Source organism: Oryctolagus cuniculus, chromosome 12, assembly GCF_964237555.1.
Source record: "Oryctolagus cuniculus chromosome 12, mOryCun1.1, whole genome shotgun sequence".
NCBI classification, from domain to species: domain Eukaryota; kingdom Metazoa; phylum Chordata; class Mammalia; order Lagomorpha; family Leporidae; genus Oryctolagus; species Oryctolagus cuniculus.
In genome coordinates, this window is record NC_091443.1 from 23420110 (window position 1) to 23443273 (window position 23164).

General features: G+C 46.2%; 1 protein-coding gene across 6 annotated transcripts in view; it reads left to right on the forward strand.

The window, feature by feature from the left end:
• The first annotated feature begins 375 nt into the window (after window positions 1-375).
• The window catches only part of FERMT2 (FERM domain containing kindlin 2), an 82367-nt gene continuing 59578 nt past the window's right edge, over window positions 376-23164 (forward strand). For all 6 annotated transcript variants that reach the window (XM_051822198.2, XM_051822199.2, XM_051822201.2 and 3 more), the window contains exons 1-2: window positions 376-668; window positions 1046-1211. In XM_051822198.2, coding sequence (XP_051678158.1) covers window positions 1055-1211 — 157 coding nt within the window. In that variant the 5' untranslated portion in view covers window positions 376-668; window positions 1046-1054. The remainder of the gene's footprint in view (window positions 669-1045; window positions 1212-23164) is intronic.

The window sequence follows — 23164 nt, forward strand, 5'->3', positions numbered from 1 at the left end:
CACCGCCCCGGGACTCTGGGGCGCGTTCCAGGCCTGGGGAGGAAGCGGCAGGACTTTGTTCCCCGAAATCTGACGGCTCTGGGGATTCCCTGCGGCCACTTCGCCGCGCCGAGCCCCATCCTCCGGGCGGCCGCCGGCTCCCTCACGCCGCGGCCTCCGGCTGGCGGAGGAGCGGCCCGGACTCCCCCTCCTCAGGTCCCGCCGCCGAGAGCCCGGATGTTGGATTCCATCCCTGCGCCTGGTCCTTCATTTCCATAAAAGGGCAGCGCTCGGCGGGGCTGAGGTTGCCACCGCCGCCGCCGGCGCCCCCCGCCGCCCCCCGCCGCCCCGCCCCCAGCCCGGAGTCCGCGGCCCCCGCCCGGAGCGCAGCCGCGGGGAGGGCTGTGGAGGGGCCGAGGTCGGCCCCAGGCGCTCCGGGCCGCTCTGCGGGGCGGAGGAGGAGGAGGAGGAGGAGGAGGGAGCCGGCGAGCCCAGCCCGGACCGGACGGGCTGAGGGGGCGGGGAGAGAGGGGTGGAGCGCGCGGAGCCAGGCTGGGGGCCGCGGCGCCGGGACTCCATTAGCGGCTCCGGCCAGGAGGCAGAGCTGAGCCGGCTGCGGAGCGGGACGCGGACGCCGCCCCCGCGCCTGTTGCGGGCGAGCCCCGGGCCGGGTGCGCGAGGAGCGCGCGGTGAGGGGCCTGGACGGGGCTGCAATCTGCTGGGGAGCGCGGGTGGGGACGAAGACTGTGGAGCCCCCGGGCAGCGTCTCCCCGGGCCGGGCGCGGCCGGGCGCGGCCGGGCGGCAGGCAGGGGACGCCGCTGCGCTCCGCTAGGCGGGGGCGGCGTGGGGCGGGCGGGGCCGCGGCCGCTCGGGGCCGGGGCGGGAGCGCGGAGCGCCCAGTGCGGCTCCGCGGTGCTCCCGAGTTTGCGCGGGAGCCCCCCACCCCACCCCCAACACCGGGTCCTCCGGCTTCCCCAGCCCGGCGGCCGACGCCGCGAGCACGGTGGGCTTTGCCTTCGTTTGGGGGAGTGACGCTTACGAGAGCCATTTCCTCCGCGCGCGCAGGAAGGAGCCATGGCTCTGGACGGGATAAGGATGCCAGATGGCTGCTACGCGGACGGGACGTGGGAGCTGAGTGTGCATGTGACGGACCTGAACCGCGATGTCACCCTGAGAGTGACCGGAGAGGTGCACATCGGAGGGGTGATGCTGAAGTTGGTGGAAAAGCTGGGTGAGTAGCATCCCGGAGGCGTCCGGGAAGCGACTGGCGGGGTGGGGGAGGGGTGGGAGGGAGGCGGCGCGGGGGGGAGGGGCGGGTGTGGAAATCTTGGCGTCTCTTGGATACTTAAAAAAAAAAAAAAGTGAGATCTGTCAATATTTAAGCGAACCGACGCGGTTCCCTTGGCGTTTTGTTTGGCTAGCTCTGAATTTTCGGAATGTGGTGCTTGGAGCCCCTACTTAGAGACTTCATTGCGTAGTTGGGCTGGGGGCGGGGAGCTCCTTGATTCTTTGCATTCGCCGGCTTCACGTGGAAAGAAATGGGCAGGGTCTGCAGGGTGGCGGTGCGGGGCGTGTGGTTACCCATGTCTGGCGTGTTGGCGACGCTTGGCATCGGGAGTAACGCGAAATCCACGTTAGAAAGCCGCCCCCCACCCGGGGAGATAGGCGGGTGCTGGCGTCGCTGGGCAGTGGCGGTGGCCCGGCCGGCCGTGCGCCCCTGCGAGGGGTGGGCAGCGGCCGAGCGACTTGGAGTCCCCACCCGGTGCTCCAGCGCGGCTATTCGGAGCATTCGGTTTTACATTAACGAGCCAGTGGGAGAACCGTGTTCAGAAGCAGACGGGAAGGCTGCTTGGGGGTTGACAGTGTTCGCCCGAGTCCAGTCCCTACCGGGTGGCCCAGGTTGAAGGCAGGGTCTCTGACAGCATGAAACTGGAGGAGGTTTCCCAGTGCACGTTCTGTCTGCCATGAAGGAAACCGTTTTCCGCGGTAGCTAAACAGCTGGTGTTCAGAAGAGACTTCCCCAGTTTTCCATATCATGCACTTGTGGTCAGGTCTTTGTAGGTTGGGTTTTTCACTTTGAGGGTGTGTGTTTTTGTGTTTTTGGCTTTTTTTTTTTTTTCTAAACCACACTGCCAAAGTGGAGAAGCATTGATTAGGAAATGTGTTTCTTACCAAGGGAGCCTTGCGTCCCTACCATATAAACTTACTGCAGTAGCTCTCTGGGGCGCTGTGCCCAATACGGCAGGGTTCACAGGAGCACCCGCCTTGTGGCTTTGCAGAAGTTTCCTTATGCACAGACCCGAGAGAAGCACCTCACAAGGTTGCCTCTGTGCTGTTTACCTGCCTGAGACAGGGCCAGGACCTTCCCCCACCCCCAGCCCTTTGGCAGCTAGATTTTGCTGTATTGTTTGTTTAACCAGTCCGCTCTCTGTGGGTTAACAGTGTTTTTTGTATGATTTGAGTAAATCGATGACTCTTTGCAAAGTGTCCATGGATCAGTTCAGCACTGGTATGAGGGCTGAAATATCACCAAATATAATTGTCCGTGTGTCCTCTGTTTTCAAGGGAAAGAGCGTTTGTGTCAGAGCTTGCCTTGTTTGTGATAAGTGGACCTCACTAATAACGTGGGTTTCAATAGGCGGTTTCTTTCACGTTGCGTGGAAGGAGCTGTTGAAGGTGACTGAGGCAACCTGTAGTTCTCCAGAGCCAGGCTTTTTTTTTTTTTTTTTAATTTATTTTATTTATTTGAAAGGCAGAGTTACAGAGAGAGGGAGAGACAGACAGAGAGGTCTCCCATCCACTGGTTCACTCCCCAAATGGCTGCAACTGCCAGAGCTGGGCCAGGCCAGAGCCAGGAGCTTCATCCGGGTCCCTCATGTGGGTGCCAGGAGCTTCCTGGGTCTCCCATGTACGTGCAGGGGCCCAAGCACTTGGGCCATCTTCCACTGCTTTCCCAGGCACATTAGCAGGGAGCTGTATCGGAAGTAGAGCAGCCAGCACTTGAACTGCTTCCATAAGGGATGCTGGTTCTTCAGGCAGTGGCTTAACTTGCTGTGCTACAATGCAGGCCCAAAAGTCAGGCTTTAACTAATGAATAAATAATGGTCTTACTATATATGTATTGCATTGATTAGAATCGTCTATTACAGTCAGTCATAAATAGAACTATAGAGAATAAACTATTTGCCATCAGAATTGATGTGTTAATTTAAGTGCTGCATATCTTAATCTTTTAATGCTGATGCACTTCTAATTTCTTAAACAGAGAAGTCTAAACAGGATAGAAAATGTTGTGCATATGGAAAACTTGCCTCTTCCTTTAATTTAACCAATCCTGATCCCTCTGAGACTTGAGCCCAGGAGAGTACTTCCTGACTTTCCTGTTTGTAAAAGTAGAGCTAAATGATTTCTTGCACCCTGGTTTTTAGAATGAGGTATTTTGAATGGCAAGCTGTTTTGTTAACTGTTGGCCAGGAGATAGAGGAGAAATTGAGCGAGACAGCATTTAAGACAGTTGTGAATCCGGAGAGAACTCCAGTTTGTCAGAGTTACCTGGACACTGGAAGGCCAGGCTGTGTCATGGAAGGTGTCAAAGGGTAGACTGATGGCTGCGTGTCTGCAGTGGCAAGCCCCTCGCAGAGTCCAGATGAGTGGCGGAGACGGTGGAAGGGCTGAGAGGCACAGGTGTGGCGTCTCAGGATTGCAGCTCAGTGGGGCACAGTGAGCTGTGGCAGGGCAGCGCTCGCCCACGTCGCCCAGCTCCAGACTGCTTGGCGGATGCTCTCCTCGGGCTCCCCTGATGTGGAGGTGGCAGCACTTAATTCCCTGGAGTTGACAGATCCTGGCGTGAGCCCCTCCCTCAGCGCTGCATTGCAATATTTTGTGCAGGTGTGGAAGTTTCTGGACAGGGGCTTCTTGGCTTTCATTAGATGCCCAGAGAAGCCTGTAAGCAGGAGTTTATGACACAGCTGTACAGTCTGGCCCTGAGTGTGAGCTTCATTGTGCTGCTTTGGTGTTCACCCCCAAGTGGGCACTTCAGTTAGGCAAGGTACAAATGTCCATAGTGCTTTCTTGGCTTGTCAGCCGTGTCCAGTTTCAGGTCAGGTCACTAAAACATGACTCAGGTTTCTGACTTCAATTCGGAAATCTGAAAGACTGATTTTAAATCTTTGTGTAAAATATATTTGTTCTACTATATTAGTCTTTTTAAAGAAAATAGTGTATTCCATGAAGTGAGCTTTTGGGAATTACATCCTGATGTGATAGAAACTTTGATTGATCCTTCCATGTTTATATCTCATCCTGAAAGAGAGAAATTAGTATTCCTACCCTTCTGTTTTTTAAAATCCGAATTGAAAGCTTTAAATAGAATTTTTAAAATTTACTGTATTTGGGGCCAGCGCTGTGGCTCAGCGGGTTAACACCCTGGCCTGAAGCGCTGGTATCCCATATGGGCGCCAGTTCAAGACCCGGCTGCTCCACTTCCAATCCAGCTCTCTGCTATGGCCTGGGAAAACAGTAGAAGATGGCCCAAGTCCTTAGGCCCCTGCACCCACGTGGGAGACCTGGGAGAAGCTCCTGGCTCCTGGCTCCTGGCTTCGGATTGGCTCAGCTCCGGCCATTGCAGCCAATTGGGGAGTGAACCGTCCGATGGAAGATCTCTCTCTCTCTCTCTCTCTCTCTCTCTCTCTCCCCCGCCGCCTCTCCTCTCTCTGTGTAACTCTGACTTTCTAATAAATAAATAAAAATAGATAAATCTTTAAAAAAAAAATTTACTGTATTTTTTAAACAAATGTCAAATATGTATAGTTTTTATTAAAGAAAATGTTAAGATGTAAAACACCAAGGATAAGGATTATAAAAAGACATCAGAGAATAAGACTGCAGGAGAATTGTATTAAACACATGGTGTAAAGAAGAGGCCCAGCTTTGTGAGATCCTGCGGCGTGAGAAGGTTGAGAGAACCACCGTGCTCAGTGGGACTCAGCTTAGTGAGCAGCGAGGGTTCAGAGATGAGCTGAGAATGTGAGGAGTCACGGAGGTGCTGAGCAGTAATAGGTTTGCTGCATTTTAATCCCTTGATAAAAATTACCTTTTTATGACTTCTGCATACAATTAAGTTTTTAGCTTTCTGTAAAGCGCATTTCAGATGGAAGGTAAGGATTTTACTGTAATGCAGAGCTCCCTGAATGGAAGTCCACGGCTGCCAGCCTCCATGTGCTTAGAGAAGTACTCTGACTGCTCGGATTCTTGGAGGAGGAGGCATGCAGAAATCGTGTTGGATTAGAAATAATCCAGAGGAGAAAACATGAGTTGAGGACTCAGGAGGAACTAGAAAGAAGTGCATGGATTAGCAAACTTGAGGATTTTGTTTCTGAACTTGAGCTTTAGAAGGAAATCACCTCTGCTTTAAAGTGCGGGTGCAGCGCATTCGTGTTAGAGTTGCATGTTGGGATTGCATTAGCTTGCAACGTTTGTAAAATGAGCACACATGTTTCAGAAAAGAAAGAGGTTTGAAGTTATCATTGAAGATTCCTTAAAGGGGCCCTGGTGTTGCAGTGCAGCTGCAACATCACAGTTACCAGGTGCTGATTTGAGTCCTGGCAGCTCCACTTTTTTTTTTTTTTTTTTTTTTTGACAGGCAGAGTAGACAGTGAGAGAGAGAGAAAGGTCTTCCTTTTCTGTTGGTTCACCCCCCAATGGCTGCTGTGGCCAGCCTGCAGCTGGTGCACCGCACTGATCCGAAGGCAGGAGCCAGGTGCTTCTCCTGGTCTCCCATGGGGTGCAGAGCCCAAGCACCTGGGCCATCCTCCACTGCACTCCCGGGCCACAGCAGAGAGCTGGCCTGGAAGAGGAGCAGCTCCACTTCTAATCCAGCTCTCTGCTGATGGGACTGGGAAGGCAACAACAGATGCCCCAGGTGCGTGAGTCCCTGCCATCCATGTGGGAGACCAGGATGAAATTCCTGGCTCCTGGCTCCAGCCTGGCCCAACACTGGCTGTTGAGGCCATTTGAGGAGTGACCCGGTGAGGGAAGATCTTTGTCTCACCTTCTGTGTCTGCTGCTCTGCCTTTCAAATAAATAAATAGATCTTTGGAAACATTATTTTTTAAAAAAATCCCTTATGGATTGCGTTCATCTTATCTCACAGAGGTGCAGAATAGCAATTTTTCTTCTAGGAACTCACTTCAAAAGTAAGTTTCTAACGTTGAGTACCAGATGAAGGTGCCAGCTTGCATGTAGAGGCTTTGTGACACCTAAAGTACTGAAAACATTGTGATCAGAGCTGGCAAGATGTGTGCAGGGAGAGAAAGCCTGTGTAACTGGACAGCTCCCTGGTCCTGCTCATGCATAGCGCTGGCTCCCTGGAGATGCATGTGTGTATTTAGTGCATTGGTCACCACCCTGTTGAAATCCTCAGCTTTATCCCCTGAGGGCTTATGTTTCAATTCATGGAAATTAAAAATCCACATCATGCACCCTCACTGCATTCATAGTGAAGTATATTAAGATTGTAAGAAATTTGCCTGCGCCGCGGCTCACTAGGCTAATCCTCTGCCTTGCGGCGCCGGCCCACCAGGTTCTAGTCCCTGTCGGGGCGCCGGATTCTGTCCTGGTTGCCCCTCTTCCAGGCCAGCTCTCTGCTATGGCCCGGGAGTGCAGGGAGGATGGCCCAAGTGCTTGGGCCCTGCACCCCATGGGAGACCAGGAGAAGCACCTGGATCCTGCCTTTGGATCAGTGCGGTGCACTGGCCGCGATGGCCATTGGAGGGTGAACCAATGACAAAGGAAGACCTTTCTCTCTGCCTTTCTCTCTCTCTCTCTCACTGTCCACTCTGCCTGTAAAAAAAAAAAAAAAAACAAAACAAAACAAAAAAAAAAGATTGTAAGAAATTTTTAAAAATCTTTGGGCATGGATGAGAGAAGTACTTTATTGGGAAGTTGTACTAACGTGAATTAAATCTGATAGCAGGTTTACTCGGAGTTTAGAATACCATTGATGATGCATAGGAACTGAATGTTGAGATGCATCTGTTTCTCAGCAGATTTTAAGTAGAGAACAGCATGTAAATGTTACTGTCACCCTTACAGCACCTGGTGAAGGGTGAGCTGTTCCTTGGGTAGGTCATGTGGCGTTTGTTGCCGTTTATTTGTTGTGGTTTTCCTGCCGCTCTGCTTTATACCTAATTTTCTGAAGTGGTTTGGTGTTAGAGTTAACTTATTTATAGAGCTACTAAAAAGAATATATTTGCTTATTCAATTATTTACAAAAGACCTCACTGGTAATGTCTAATATCTATTGAAGAAAATTGCAAGAAGATATTAAAGTTTTATCTTTCATCAGCTTTTTGTTTTTCAAAATTTCAAACTTGTAAACTCAAGAATGATTTAGTGAACACTATAATCTCCAGCTAGGTGGCTAGTTATTGGCATTTGATTCCCTTATACATGCCGACACCTTTTGTGGAAGCATTTGAGTAAGTTGCAGACTTTTGAATGCCAGAGTTGCAGAGGGGCAGAGGCAGAGAGAGAAAGATCTTCCATCTGCTGGTTCACTCCCTGAATTTCTGCAGTGACCAGCATTGAGCCTGGCCAGAGCCAGGAGCCAGGAGCTTCTTCTGGGTCTCCCACATAGGTGCAGGGGCCCAAGGACATGAACACGTATCAGTTGTTCTCATTTCTGGATTAGCTTTTTAAAAACGGCCATGTGTATGAAATCTTTGCTTAATCAAGGTCCTAAATATTTTGTCCTATGGATTTTAGAGTTTGTTTATATATATTGAAATGACGAATGTATGAGGTGTAGTAGTGACCATGTATCAGAAAGGAAATAATTGCTTTACACCAGTAGAAGTAACTGCATCATGTCAATTCAAAATTTTAAAATTCTAAATTTCAAATTATTGATTCCACTAGAAAAGTTAGTTTCAGAAATTAAGTCATAAAAGTGGACCTGTAAAGCATCTTTGAATAAGCAAAGAAAGATTTCAAAGTTTTTTTTTTTTTAAGATTTATTTTATTTATTTGAAAGGCAGAGTTAGAGAGGGAGAAATAAATCTTCCATCTCCTGGTTTGCTCCCCAAATGGCTACAATGGCTAGGGCTGGGCCAGGCTGAAGCCAGGAGCCAGAAGCTTCTTCCAGGTCTCCCATGTGAATGCAGGGACCCAAGGACCTGGGCCATTTTTACTGCTTTCCCAGGCCAAGCAGAGAGCTGGATCAGAAGTGGAGCAGCTGGGATTCAAACTGGTGCTCACATGGGATGCTGGCGCTGCAGGTGGTAGCTTTACCTGCTAAGCTGCAACACAGGCCCCCGATTGTAGGGTTTAACATTATAGGAGGAAATTATCTAAGTTTGCATCCAGATCCTGGCCATGTGGCACTGTGTGTGTATGTGTGTGTGTGTGTGTGTGTGTGTGTGTGTTAGGCAGGTTTTTAGTTTTCAGAATCTCAATGCAGATAGCCAGTGTTGCCTTCCCTTTACAGAGTACCATATATTAGAATTCTTGGAAAGATCGTTTTTCAAATATGGTAATGCTCTAAACTTAGAAGATAGCAAAACAATGTCATATAGTACCTAAATATCTTTAAATAAACGTCTCTGCAGCAGTGCTATTGTGGCTGAAAGGATGAGTATCCAAATTGTAGTCTACTTATTTTTTTTGAAAATGTTATACTTATTCATAGTGACTCATTTAGAGTTACATAGTCTGTAAAATATTTTAAGAATTAATTGAAAATGATGTCTACTGGTATTTTCTCTCAACTTCAGTAAGTCTGCTTTTGCATAAATTATTTGAATAGAAGAAGCTGAGCAGTAGGTGATAAAACTGGGGTTTCTGTTTGGATTCCTTTGATTCACATTCCAGACAGATCCATGATCTATACCTATAAGGATCAGCCATCATCTGTGCACCCTTGGGCCGCCCTTGCCCACTTTTCAGGGCCATCAAGCTGATACTCACCAGCCAGGAAAATGACATCATCTGCTTTACAATCTGTGGTGAAACTTTTCTCAGATATTCAACTCTTTCGTTTTTGTATCATGCTGTAACTTAAAAATACATGTTTTTTTAAAAAGATCAATTGTAATTTCAAGATAACAGAGTAATGATGTTTTCGATATGTTTTTCTTAATGGAACACTCAAGGTTATGAATAAAACACCTATAAAGTGCCTGCATTATTGATTGTAGAGGAAGTTGTCTATTAGATAAGTGCTCCCCAGCTTAATGTCTCTTAATGCAGTTCCTGGGTCCAGATTTAAGGATTTCACAATCTTTGATATTAAGGATTACTTGACAAAAGGAAATGTTTGCTGTTACCAATTGTAAGTTTTAAGCAAGGAGACGACGGATTCTGTTGCTGTCGTAGATTGCTCCTGCTCAGGAGCACAGAGGAGGGGACCGCCTGCCTGTGTCAGACCTTGACTTCATCCTGCACTGGCTGTGTGACCCACTGCTGCCCCTGCCTCTGATTGCTCATCTGTACAATGGAGGTCTTAGTAGTACCTTGATCGAGGGGCTTTTTTCTTTTTTTTCTTTTTTTTTTAAGATTTATTTATTTGAAAGGTAGGGTTACAGAGAAAGAGAGAGACAAAGAGGTCTCCCATCAGCTGGTTGATTTCCCCCAGTGACTATTGGCCAGAGGGGCTGGGCCAGGCCAAAGCCAGGAGCTTCATCCAGGGAGCTGGATTGGAAGTGGAGCAGCAGGGACTGGAACCGGAGCCCATATGGGATGCTGGCATAGCAGGCTGTAACTTAACCTGTTTTGCCACAACACTGGCCCCACTAGAAGGATTTTTATAAGATCTATTTGAAACCTATGAAGTGCTCAGAATAGCTTTGCTAAATGTAGCAAGGAGGAGAATGATGTTGATTGAATTCTAAGCAATTTGAGTGGTTTGTAAATTTTCCACTTATACTGAGCCAGAGAAGTAACAGTATTTATAAAAGATGGAGAATGCCCTTCATAAAGTTAAGCCAAATAGTAATGATTTATTCTCTACCATGGTAAGAATGTATTTTAACTTTATTGTGCTGCCCTGCACATCATGATGAGTAATATTATAAAGAATTAAGTATGGGGTTGGCCTTGTGGTATAGCAGATTTAGCTGCCACTTGTGACATTGGCATCCAGTATCTATGTGCTGGTTTTGAGTCCTGGCTGCTCGACTTCCCGTCCAGCTCTCTGCTATGGAAACTGGGAAAGCAGCGGTTGAAGGCCCAGCTACTTGGGCCTCCTGTCACCCATGGGAGACCTGGATGGAGTTCCTGGCCCTTGGCTTTGGCCTGGCCCGAATCTGATTGTTGTGCGTATATGGGGAGTGGACCAGCAGGTGGAAGTTCTCTTTCTCTGGCTTTCCATCTGTCTTTCAACTCTGCCTCTTACTTAAAGAAATCCTAAAAGTGTGAAGATACTTTAGAAGCAGTGGATTTTATGGCCAAATATATATGAGGGATCTTCAAGAAGTTCATATAGATGTATGTTATGAAAAGACTGCATAGATTGGAAAAATTTTTGCACCAAGATTATCTTTTAATTTCATTTTCCATGAACTTTTTTTTAAAAGATTTATTTTATTTATTTGAAAGGCTGATTTACAAAGAGGAAAAGAGATCTTCATCTGCTTGTCTGTTTCCCAGATGGCTGCAACAGCTGGGACTGGGTTAGACCAAAGCCAGGAGCTTCATTACAGGTCTGCCATTAGGATCCAGGGGCCCAAGCACTTGAGTTATCTTCTGCTGGTTTCCCAGCGCATTAACAGGGAGCTGGATTGGAAGTGGAGCGGCCAGAACTTGAACTTGTTTCCATATGGGAAGCCGGCATTGCAGGATGCAGCTTAACCTGCGAAGCCACAGTGCCACCTCTCAAACTTTATTAGGTGCCCTCATACAAAACTGTCAGTTGTGTTAAAACAGAGTATTTCCTTAAATTTAGTATTCTGGCTAGATAAATGCCTTCCTTAAATGGTGAACTTTGTTGGTAGTTAAGTTAGTCTAAGATGTGGCCACTTAGTTACATACATGACCTTGGGCAAGTTACTTTAACCCCTCCTGATTATTTAATCCTAATTAACTTTAATTTTTTAACCTGTTCTGGTGTTAGGGTATTGACTAAATAGGATGTTAAAAGGATCAACAAAATCTGGTAATTACTAGAGTGAGGCTAGTAAGAGGTCAATTAAATGGTATCTACAGTTATCCTTCAAATACTGTGTAAACCTAAAACATAAATTTGGATTGTAGTTTTAAGTATCCTAATTGTAGTGTTTAACTGGAAACCTTTCTTTCTTAATCGCCTGTTGAAACTGTTTTGGAGGATTTTCCTGCCTTTGTGAATTTTGTTTAATAGTCTCTGCATACCATCCCTAAAAGTCATGCTGCTGGGTGTGAATAGTAGCTTTTCTGCACAGAAGCTTCGTTAAGTTTCTTAACATCTCTGTAACTTGGTTTCCTTGTAAGCAAAATGGGCAGCCTAATGTATATACCTAGTGCGAGCATGAGGATTAAATGCATGTACGGTAAAAACAAAACAGAAACACCAAGAATACTTGTTGGCATGAAGCAGTTTTTCTTTTTAAGATTTATTTAGTTATTTGAAAGTCAGAAGGAAAGGCAAAGAGGTCTTCCATCCGCTAGTTCACTCCCCAAATGGCTGCAACAGCCAGAGTTGAGCCTATCTGAAGCCAGGAGCCAGGAGCTTCTTCCGGGTCTCCCACGTGGGTACAGGGGCCCAAGGACTTGGGCCATCTTCTGCTGCTTTCCCAGGCCATAGCAGAGAGCTGGATCAGAAGTGGCATACCCAGGACTCAAACCGACAGCCATCTGGGATGCTGGCACTGCAGGCAGCAGATTTACCCACTGCGCCACAGCGCCAGCCCCTGAAGCAATTCTAATAGTTGTGATTTTATTGAGGATCTGTTGGACTCGGGACATCTCCCTGCTAAGTATGTCACCTTAGTAGTATGGAGAATAAATGTCTTAAAGAACTTAGAACAGCAGAGAGAGGCCTTAGGGTAAAATTGAGCATGATAAGTAAACGCCTGCATAAAGATAATTCTGTACCCTCATGCTCTGTTCTTGATAGATTACAGAAGTTGATAGCTTGAGATGCGGGAAGTGAGAGGGGCATGAACTTGCCCTCAGCAGCAGTAGCAGCAGTGAGCATTTAAGGAGGGCCAGGCATTTATTAGGTGGGGTCTCTGTTGTCCACGGCAGTAGTTCGTTAGCAATAGAATGAGGACAGAAGATTTCGAGTTGATGGTCTGGCTGAGGAATGCCTTGTAATTGGCCCTTGAGTGCAGGAAGATGATGGAGTAATGAAGACCTTACTTGAAAAAGACCAGGTTGAAAAGTTAGGAAGAAAGGCATTCTGGGTTGGGGATTGCAGTGTTTATGGTATATTGTAGACGAGCTTGGGCCATTAGGAGAGAAACTTACAGAGAGGAAATATATACTTAGGTGGGAAATACCGTCATTCATCCATCTATTTACAGTTTTTATCTTTTAATATTTCTTTATTTTCATCAATTAAAAGACAGGGAGAAGGAAGGGAAAGGCATTTCCATACACTGGTTCACCTCCCAAATGTCTAACAGCCAGGGGCTGGGTCAGGCTGAAAAACTAGGAGCCTGACGCACAGCAGCCTAATCATCGGCTGCCTCCCGAGATGCAATAGCAGTAAGCTGGATTGGAAGTGGAGGTGGCAGGACTCAAACTGGCACTCCAGTAGGGAAAGCGATATCCCTTTTGGCAGCTTAACTTGCTGTGCCACAGAGCCTACCCCTTCTTGGTGTTTTGAATGAGAACCTGCTGTGTGCCAGGTACCGTGTAACGCACTGGGGCAAACAAAATGACCTCATTCTTCACTACATTAGCCAGCTTTTCCTTCCTGTAACAAAACAGCTGAAACAAGCTGCTAATGAAGGAAAGGCAGATTTAGCGCACAGTTTTGGAGGTTCAAGTTCAAACAGTATGGCACAGGCTTTGGCGACAGCCCTCCTTGGCTACATCACATCATGCCAAGAGCATGTATGTGTCTCTGAGTGGTCCTTCTCCCTCCCTGTAAAACTACCAGGATTCAGTCATGGGAGCGCCAGCCCCTTGACCTAATCCAGTCATTCCCCTGAGGCCCAATCTCTAAATACCAAATTGGATTAAGTTCCCTCCCTTTTTAGTGCCATTAACAAAAGACTTTGGGACTAACTTCCTCCTCATGAGTTTGGAGAGACAAACATTCAAATCATAGCACTTACCCTCATTCAACTTGCGGCTTAGTGAAAAGATAGTCTTTTTTAAGATTTATTTATTTATTTGAAAGGCAGAGTTACAGAGCGGTAGAGAGAGAGGTCTTCCATCTGCTGGTTCACTCTTTAGATGGCTGCAACAGCTGGACGTGGGCTGATCCGAAGTCAGGAGCTTCCTCTGGGTCTCCCACACAGGTGCAGTGGACCCAAAGATGTGGGTGGGCCATCTTCTTTTTTTAAAGATTTATTTTATTTATTTGAAAGACAGAATTACAGAGAGAGGTAGAGCCAGAGAGAGAGAGAGGAGTGAACCAGAGCTGAGCTGATCCGAAGCTAGGAGCCAGGAACTTCTTTGGGGTCTCCCACATGGGTGCAGGGGCCCAAGGACTTGGGCCATCTTCTGCTTTCCCAGGCCTTCCTTAGCAGAGAGCTGGATAGTAAGTGGAGCACCTAGGCCTGAAACAGCCATCTGGGATGCTGACACTGCTGGCATGGCTTTACCTGCAACACCTTAGCTCTGGCCCCTCCAGGACATTTGTCAAAGGATGATTTCCACTTCTAAAGATAGTCTTTAAATAGTAATTACTTGTGGTATTTAACAAAGATGGATAATTGAAAGAATTGACTAACAAAGGTAAAACTGATGCAAAGAACCAAAATGATAATGAAATGCTGAAAGTGAAATTTGGGTTAAGCCTTGGTAGAATTTTTAAAGAAATAACTCATTGTGAGAACACGGATGCCTTTGCCTTTAGAGGAACACTGTGTATGCAGCTGGAGGAGTCTGGTGAAGGTGAACTTGATATAAATGAGGGAAGTGGTGTGCCAGAAGGGTTGAAGACTTCCCAGAGGAAGTGGTGCTGCAAAATTGGATATTGGAGCTCTCAGAGATGTTTGATGGCGTTGAAAGTACACTGGCTAAAATATGGGAAGTTGATCCACGCTTAGGAGAGCTTGCCAGGGCGTAACGGGGGGGAGGCATACACTACGAGACACACTCTTGATGAGTTTTTCAAAGACACCTTTTATAAAAACTTATCAGTGTTTTAAATTTTTTCTTTTTTTAAGGCAGAGTGGACAGTGAGAGAGAGAGAAAGGTCTTCCTTTGCCGTTGGTTCACCCTCCAATGGCCGCCACGGCCGCCGCGCTGCAGCTAGCGCATCACGCTGATCCGAAGGCAGGAGCCAGGTGCTTCTCCTGGTCTCCCATGGGGTGCAGGGCCCAAGCACTTGGGCCATCCTCCACTGCACTCCTGGGCCACAGCAGAGAGCTGGACGGGTTTTTAACTTCCAGTTTTTGCTAGTTTCTCATTTCTGTTTATGCATTTCTGACCGATAGTTAAAAGTTCCTGATATCTTATAAAAATGTGTGGGACAATTACAATTTTTCAATTCATTGTTTCAATTGCTTTACATGTTGCCTGTGTATTACATCTATTGCTTCATTCCTTGTGCCAGGACTTTGGCTCTGCCTTTGAGGTAAAGAATGAATACAATAATAAAAGACCCTTCGTCTAGCGGGAAAGGTTGTTGCATAGAACTAAATGAAGTGTGACACTCTTTGGAGTGTTAGGATGTGCTTAGCTGCTTGGGCAAGAGGGTCGGCAAAGACTCAGATGATAATGTTTCAGCTGGGTCTTGTGTTGGGTTTTGTTGGTTTGATAAAGGGAGAAAGGAAAGTATCCAATCACAGAGACCAGAAACACCAGTTTGTTCTACAAATTTAGAGTGTAAAGCTGCATTCAGGGATGGTGGGAACCCGTAGACAGAGGTAACTGGAGGCACAAATGATTAAGATTTGTGAATCCTATTAAGGAGTTACATGACATATCAACAGTGAGACTTGGAAAGGTTTTTCTTGTTTAAAATTTATTTTATTTTGCTGATTTACAAGGCAGACATATGCACATACAGAGAGAGGGGGAGAGAAAACTGAAACCTAGGGCCTCTGATACGGGATGTGGGTGTCTTAACCCCTGCCCCAAATTCCTGCCCCAAACTTGGAAAGTTTTTCAGTAGACAGGTAAAATGATCAGATCTGCATTTTAAAAGATAACTGCTGAATGGGCAGGTTAAGCCACAGCTTGGGAGACCAGCATCCCGTATTAGAATCAAAGTTCAACCTCTGCTTCCATTTCAACTTCCTGCTCATTGCACTGTGGGAGGCAGCAGATGATGGCTCAAGTACTTGAGTACCTGCCACCCTTGAGGGAGACCCGCTTCTGGCTCACATTTGGCTTCTGCAGGCAAATGGGAGCTATAGCTATTCATCTGTCTCTCTCTCCCCTTTCAAATACTTTTTTTTAAAAACTATTTTTAAAAAGGTAACTCTGTAATGTTGGTGAAAAATGGAATTGTACTAGGGTAGGCTAGTAGTGTTGAGAACCTGAACTAAGGCAGTGTTAATAGAAAAAAAGGGACACATTAATAGCTGCTCAAGAGGTAGATTCCAGGGGCTAGAAGCTGTGGCAGGGTGGTTAAAGCTGCCACCTGCAGTGCCGGCACCCTCATATGAGTACACCCTCATATGCTCCACCTCCAGTCCTGCTCTCTGCCATGGCCTGGGAAAGCAGTAGATGGCCCAAGTCTTTTGGCCTCTGCACCCGCGTGGGAGACCCAGAAGAAGCTCCTGGCATCAGATTGGTCCCACTCTGGCCGTTGTGACAATTTGGGGACTGAACCAGTGGATGGAAAGCTTCTCTTTTTCTCTCTCTATATGCCTCTGCCTCTCTGTAACTCTGCCTTTCAAATAAAGCACTAAATCTTAAAAAAAAAAAAAAAAGAAAAGAAAAAAGACTGCCGCTGTGTGGCGTAGCAGGTAAAGCCCATATGGGTGCCTGTTCGAGTCCTGGCTGCTGCACTCCTGATCCAGCTCTCTGCTATGGCCTGGGAAAGCAGTAGAAGATGGCCCAAGTCCTTGGGCCCCTGCACCCGCGAGAGGCCCAGAGGAAACTCCTGTCTCCTGACTTCAGATCAGCACAGCTCTGGCCGTTGTGACAATTTGGGGACTGAACCAGTGGATGGAAAGCTTCTCTTTCTCTGCCTCTCCTTCTCTCTCTGTGCAACTCTGACTTTCAAATAAATAAATAAATCTTAACAAAAACAAACATGGAGTACCTACTACTATAAAAAAAAAAGAGGTAAAATCCATAGTATTTGGATGCAAAGAAAAACTGAGAGAAGAAGTAAAATATAACAGAAACATCCAGTTTCAAAGATAAGATTAAATTAATGCAATTACTATTTTTTAGTCTTAATATAGTCTTCCTTGATTTGGTATGTTGGGTAGAGGTGGAGTGGAGGACAGTGATATTAAATATTTTCATGCTTCATTGCTAATGTTTCCTTTTATTAAATCCTGTCGATTAATATATCCATGTAAGAAAGTGAGATTCACCAGATGTTAAAGTGGGGACTTCTAGGCATTCTTATCCTGTGTTTAAGTTTTATTTTATTTATTTGCAAGGCATAGTGACAAAGGGAGAGACAGAGAAAGAGATCATCCATTGGCTTGTTGACTCCCCAGATGTGTGCAACAGCTGGGGCTGAGCCAGGCCAAAGCCAGGAGCCTGGAACTCCACCCTGGTTTGCCATGTGGGTGGCAGGGGCCTACGCACTTGGCCCATCTCCTGCTTTCCTGGGTACATTAGCAGGAAACTGGATCAGAAGCAGAGCAGCTAGGACTCTAACTAGTGTTCTGATGTGAGATGCTGACATCACAGGCAGTGGCTTAATCTGCTGCGCCACACTGGTCCCATTCTTTTTCTGTTCTTCGCAGCTCTTGGAAGTCAGTAATGTATGTCTGATATATACTGATAACCATATTATAAAAACTGTAAGTCCTAGATGATAATGTGGTAGAGTGTGCTGTTGAAAATTCTATTCAATTAGAATGAATAGTTCTGGAAGGAACAGTTGTCCCTCTAGAATAAGATCAATTTACAAATTTACTTCTGGTCTGTCTTTGCAGAATAATCTGATTACTAATGAGCAGTCTTAAACAAGAGAGAGAGACATGATTTGGAAGGTATTCCCATTATTTTAAAATAATAGAGTATGCATTTATTTTATATGAAAGTAAATCTGATATAAACCAAAAGTTGTTACATTGTTTTATAATTTTTTTTGCATTGATATTTGCATTCTGGGACATGAACCAGTGAGTGGAAGGTTTCTATTTTTCTCTCTTCCAAATAAATAAAAATAAACATTTTTAAAAAGTCAGTTTGATTTTGCATATTGGCATATGCACTCTTCAGACACTTACATAGCTATTAACCATACCTTTTTTGAGTTTTATGGTCTGTAGTTGCCATTATAAATCAGTTAAAGACACACTTAATGAAAAGACTCCTTCACGTTTTGTTTTCTGAATAAATGCTGAGACTTATGTAGTGTTGGCTTGCTCCAGGCAGGGCCGCCTTTACAGCCCCTTCCTCTGTGGAATTACGATTTCCATGCTCTGCTCCTTAAACTTGAGGTGTAATATCTTGTCTTTCTGGGTGTAAGTTGGATTGATGAGCTTCTTGGTGATGGAATGCTGAGTGTATACTGTTATTTGAATATAATTCGTCCTCTGAAACTGTTTGCCAGAGTGTAGACCCCAAAGTCTTGGTGTGGGGTGGGACTTAATCTGACAGTGGTGTTTAGAGGTGGGCTCGGAGCAGGTTTTACGGGTGGAGGCTGTCTAAGGAGAGGGTTCCTGCACACTCTTGCCATGAGCTAATGCAGCCTGGTGGGCCCCACAGCAGAGCCCGTGCCATTGTGTGGACCTCCTCCTTCCAACACTCTGAGCCGGAACAGCCTGAATAACCTGCCTTGGTTACTTCACCAGTACGATACGTGCAGTGTAGAATCCTTTATATGTTAATAAATTATTATCGTTTGTTACTAGATTGATGGCCCCATGTAGGGATAGTATCAGAACAGAGAAATGATAGCTTGAGTGACTTTCACTGTAGCCCTTGGGAAACAAATGAAATGGCTCCATCTAACAGTAGCAGTCTCTGTGCCTGCGGGCAGAGCCTGGCCCGCAGAAAGCTAGTCTGTCAACCAGTTCTTCATGCTGGCCACCTGTTTGGTTGACAGACCAGTTAGATCTGTCTGAGAACTGGGTGCTGGTGTGTCAGCTCGGCCTCTGAAGAGCTTTGGGCCTCAGGGAAGTCACTTAACCTCAGTGGAAGAATTTAGATTGGGTTGATTTGTAAACACACTTTTGATTCTTTATTTTCACAAATGTGATGTCTTCCCTATAATGCTGACGGGGAAAGACAAACCAGGCAAGTTGCAGTGAGATTGGGTGGTGTTGGACTTACAGTTTGTTAGAATTCTCTCCAGAATTCTCCTGTCAATCTGCTATAGCCCTTTTCTTTGAGGCATGCTTGTGATCTGTCTCACAGGAGCCCTCTAACCTGTGTCGAGTCACGTGGCCCAGAGGTAGAAAGGCAGGTGCCACTTTAAGGAAGGGAAGGAGCAGCACTGTCCTGATGCTAAAGCATCTCTCACCTCCAGGGCTCATTAGTCTTCCTGGCAAGACTTGGTATTTCCAGTCTTTACATCAGAAGCTCTTTTACCCAGTTCATCTTAAGCAAATTCATGGAAAATAGAAATTAAAGGTAGATTTATTTTAGTGCATAATTTTTTTGAGTTACATACATGATTTTTTCATAATACTCATTTTCTGTGAATTTATTGAAAACCTCTGGTTTTTCTCACTCTAAATACCTGTGTTGTTCCCTACTAGACCTATGAAGGATAATCAGTAGGATTGTACTGTGAATTGTAAATGAATCTTTAAATACTAGTCTTTGTCCTCAAATTAAAAAAAATCTCGAACTTCTCTTCTTGATAACGTTATCTTGATTAGTGTTGTTGAAGAATGCCAACTCTGAAATCAGGCTGGTCTACATTTAAATTCTGACTCTTTTGTATTAGCTTTGTGAGCCTTGTTCAAGTTATGACTTCTCTGTCCTTTGTTTTTTCCATTATGAAATAAGGATTATAATAGCACTTTCTAAGCATTTTTATGAGAATATAGTAAGTGCCTGGGATATAATAAATATTGATTAACAAATGTTAGGAGGCCATGGTTATCATCCATTTATCACTCTAGGAACTTCCTAGTTTTGCTTTGTCACCATCTAGCTTTTTTTTTTTTTTTTTTTTTTTACAGGCAGAGTGGATAGTGAGAGAGAGAGAGACAGAGAGAAAGGTCATCCTTTTGCCGTTGGTTCACCCTCCAGTGGCCGCCACGGCCCACGCGATGCGGCTGGCGCAACGCGCTGATCCGAAGGGAGGAGCCAGGTGCTCCTCCTGGTCTCCCATGGGGTGCAGGGCCCAAGTACCCAGGCCATCCTCCACTGCCTTCCCGGGGCACAGCAGAGAGCTGGCCTGGAAGAGGGGCAACCGGGAAAGAATCCGGCGCCCCGAGCGGGACTAGAACCCGGTGTGCCGGCGCCGCCAGGTGGAGGATTAGCCTAGTGAGCCCCGGCACCACCCACCATCTAGCTTTCTTCCCTAGTCTGTAGTAGGTCATTGAGACCATGGTTCTAGCTAAGGTATGTCCTTCTCTTTGATTTCTAAAGTTTCTGCCTTAGGTCCAGCCATACTCCCCAGAATAATATAGTAAATTTTCTGATGCCAGACTCCCCCCCACTTACACACACACACCTTTTTAAAAAAATTTATGTTTATTTATTTGAAAGACAGAGTTATAGATCTTCCATACACTGGTTCACTCCTCAAATGGCCACAATGGCCAGGGCTGAGCCTGGCTGAAGCCAGGAGCCAGCCCTGTCCTGGTCCCCCACATTGGTGGCAGGGGCCCAAGGATATACTTGGGCCATATTCTTCTGCTTTCCTAGGTGCATTAGCAGGGAGCTAGATCAGAAGTAGAGCAGCTGGGACTGGAACCTGCATTCATCACGGGGAGCAGCTTGACCTGTTGTGCTACAGTGCTGACCCCAAACCCTCCCCTTTTTAATTCTCTCTCCATAGCCCCATCATAAGTACTTTTTAAAATATTTATTTGAAAGAGTGACAGGGAAGGAAAGAGAAGCAGGAATTTTCTATGACCCATGTAAAGCATGCTTATTCAGACCCTCATCTTTCATTTTTTTTTTATTTTATTTTTATTTATTTATTTATTTTTTTGACAGGCAGAGTGGACAGTGAGAGAGAGAGAGACAGAGAGAAAGGTCTTCCTTTGCCATTGGTTCACCCTCCAATGGCCGCCGTGGCCGGCGCACCGCGCTGATCCGATGGCAGGAGCCAGGTGCTTCTCCTGGTCTCCCATGGGGTTCAGGGCCCAAGCACTTGGGCCATCCTCCACTGCACTCCCGGGCCACAGCAGGGAGCTGGCCTGGAAGAGGGGCAACCGGGACAGAATCCTGCGCCCCGACCGGGACTAGAACCCGGTGTGCCGGCGCCGCAAGGCGGAGGATTAGCCTAGTGAGCCGCGGCACCGGCCTTCATCTTTCATTTTTAAGTTGGCTGGTTGTCTCTGGTATTTTTGAACTTTAATGTTTTCGGCTTATTTTCCTTGTCTGTCTCTCATTTGGACTATAGATGCCTCTCAAGTGAATATCTTACTGATTTTTTTATTTCATTTCCTCGCTTTGTGCCTGGGAATTCATTATATTGACTGAGGAGCGGTACTCTATCCAGTTGCCTCCTGTTTCCATTTTTGAAAGTCTGACAACAAAAGGGTACATCCTGAAAGAAAAGGCCGAGTGCAGGGGCAGCTCCACGGTCCTCATGTCAGAACTGAAAGAGGAGTTTGGGAGGAGAGGAGCCTAAGGAGTTGAGAGTAAGGACGAAAGATGATATGATTGAATGCTGAGATTAATGTCCTTTACAATTCAGTAAGAATAGAGGTCATTTTAAAAATCAATTTAAACATTAATTTTACTTGCAGTCTTCATACATTATTGGCAGTATCACTATAAACATCAGGAGATTTATGTATTTGCTTCAGAAATGGAAAAGGAAAGCAAGCTAAAAACTCTTCCGTTGTCATTAACCTAGAACAGGAAAGAAACTCTCGCTAAGGCAACAAATTGTATCTGGGAAAGAGGAAGTAGGTTAATTCCTGGAGTTTGTGGAAAGATTCCTTATTTAGCAGGAAAGCTTGTCTTCCTCACAACTGACCAGCAACATTCCCTTTCATCCCTTTGCGATCCACACTCCACAGGCGCTGCCTGCTAATATTCTTTTTTTTTTCCTTAAAAGATTTATTTATTTATTTAATTGAGAGGCAGAATTACAGAGAGAGTGAGAGACACTCTCAGACACTCCATCTGATGGTTCACTCCCCAGGTGGCTGCAGTGGCTGAAGCTGGGCCGATCTGAAGCCAGGAGCCAGGAGCTTCTAGGTCTCCCACGTGTATGCAGGGGCCCGAGCACCTGAGCCATCCTTCACTGCTCTCCTAAGCCATCAGCAGGGAGCTGGATTGAAGGTGGAGCAGTCACTACCAGCACCCATATGGGATGTGGGCACTGCAGGTAGAGGCCAAACCTACTATGCCATAGCGCCACCCCCTGGCAGTTATATCTTACATCTCAAGTTGAAATATTCCATGTAAATCCTACAGAGACCCTTATTATGATCAGTATAGTGTATTATTGCCAGTTATATACTTTGGGTTCTATTGGGGTAGATAACTTATAGTCTGGTTTGGAACCCAACTATTATTTACAGTGTTTCTCCATGGTGAATCTGAATCCTAAGAGTTAAAACTGAACTTTTGAAATGTAAGTATTTTGTGCAGTTTGTATTGTCTTGAGCAAAGGAATTCATTGTTTTTTTGTTGTTTTATATATATATATATTTTTTTTTTTTAAGAGGGAGAGAGAGAGACAGGGAGAGGAACCTTCCATTGGCTGGTTCACTCCCCAGGTGGCCGCAACAGTCAGGGCTGGGCCAGGCCAAAGTCAGGAGCCAGGAGCTTCATCCAGGTCTCCCACGTGTGTGGCAGGGGCCCAAAGCACGTGGGCCATCTATCGCCTGCCCCTGAGTACACATTTTTGTAGCTGCTATCACAGTGTACTGAAGTAGTGAGTAATGGATGACACAACACTGGTGGGTCATTTTAGGTAGGGCAGTTACGAAGGGCTTCTCTTAGAACATGGACTTGAAGCTAACATCTGAAGGGTGAGAGGGAGACAGCACGAGTAAGGGCACTGAGGCTGAGATGAGCTTACTTACCAGACAGATCTCAGAACTGAAACAAAGGCTACAGAGGAAGCGTGGGTAGCACGGGATGGGTTTAGATGGTGAACAGGCCATGTGGTGTGAGGCTTTGTAGACAGTAGTGAGGCACTTGGGTTTTGTTTAAGTACAGCTGGAAGCTGTTAAAAAGAATTTTCAGCAGAGGCATGATTAGAAAGTGCTGAGTAGACCACTCAGACTGTTCTCTGGAAAGTGCTGGATGGAACCAAGGAGGACCATTGGGAGCTGCTGTAACGGTCAGTGGAAGCAGTGAAGGTAGGATGAACTAGAGCCGTGATGGTGGAAAATGAGGGGGAGGTTTTCAGAAGTGGAATTGACAGAGTTTGCTGGTACATGTTGGGAGTGAGAGAAAGTGACTTTAGATTCCGGGACTGAGCAAACTGATTGATTGTGATCCTAGTGAGTAGCAGGAAGCGTAGGACAAGCTGTTGTTTGAGCTGCTTTGAGATACTGTGATAGAACCAGGCGGAGACGTGAGACAAGCGGTAGATACACACCTGTCACTCTGAGCAGAAACTGAGGCTAGAAATAAATGAGGGTGTTGGAGCTGCAGGAGTGGATGAGGTGCCTAGAGAGGTAGTGTAAGGACAGGACGTGGTTACCAGGAGACGGGAAGGGCCACAGAACGTGGGTAGTAGAGTGGGTCTTAGATAGAGAGGAAGAGAGGCTTCTTTCATCACTACGTAAGGAAGCCCTTCTGAGTACACAT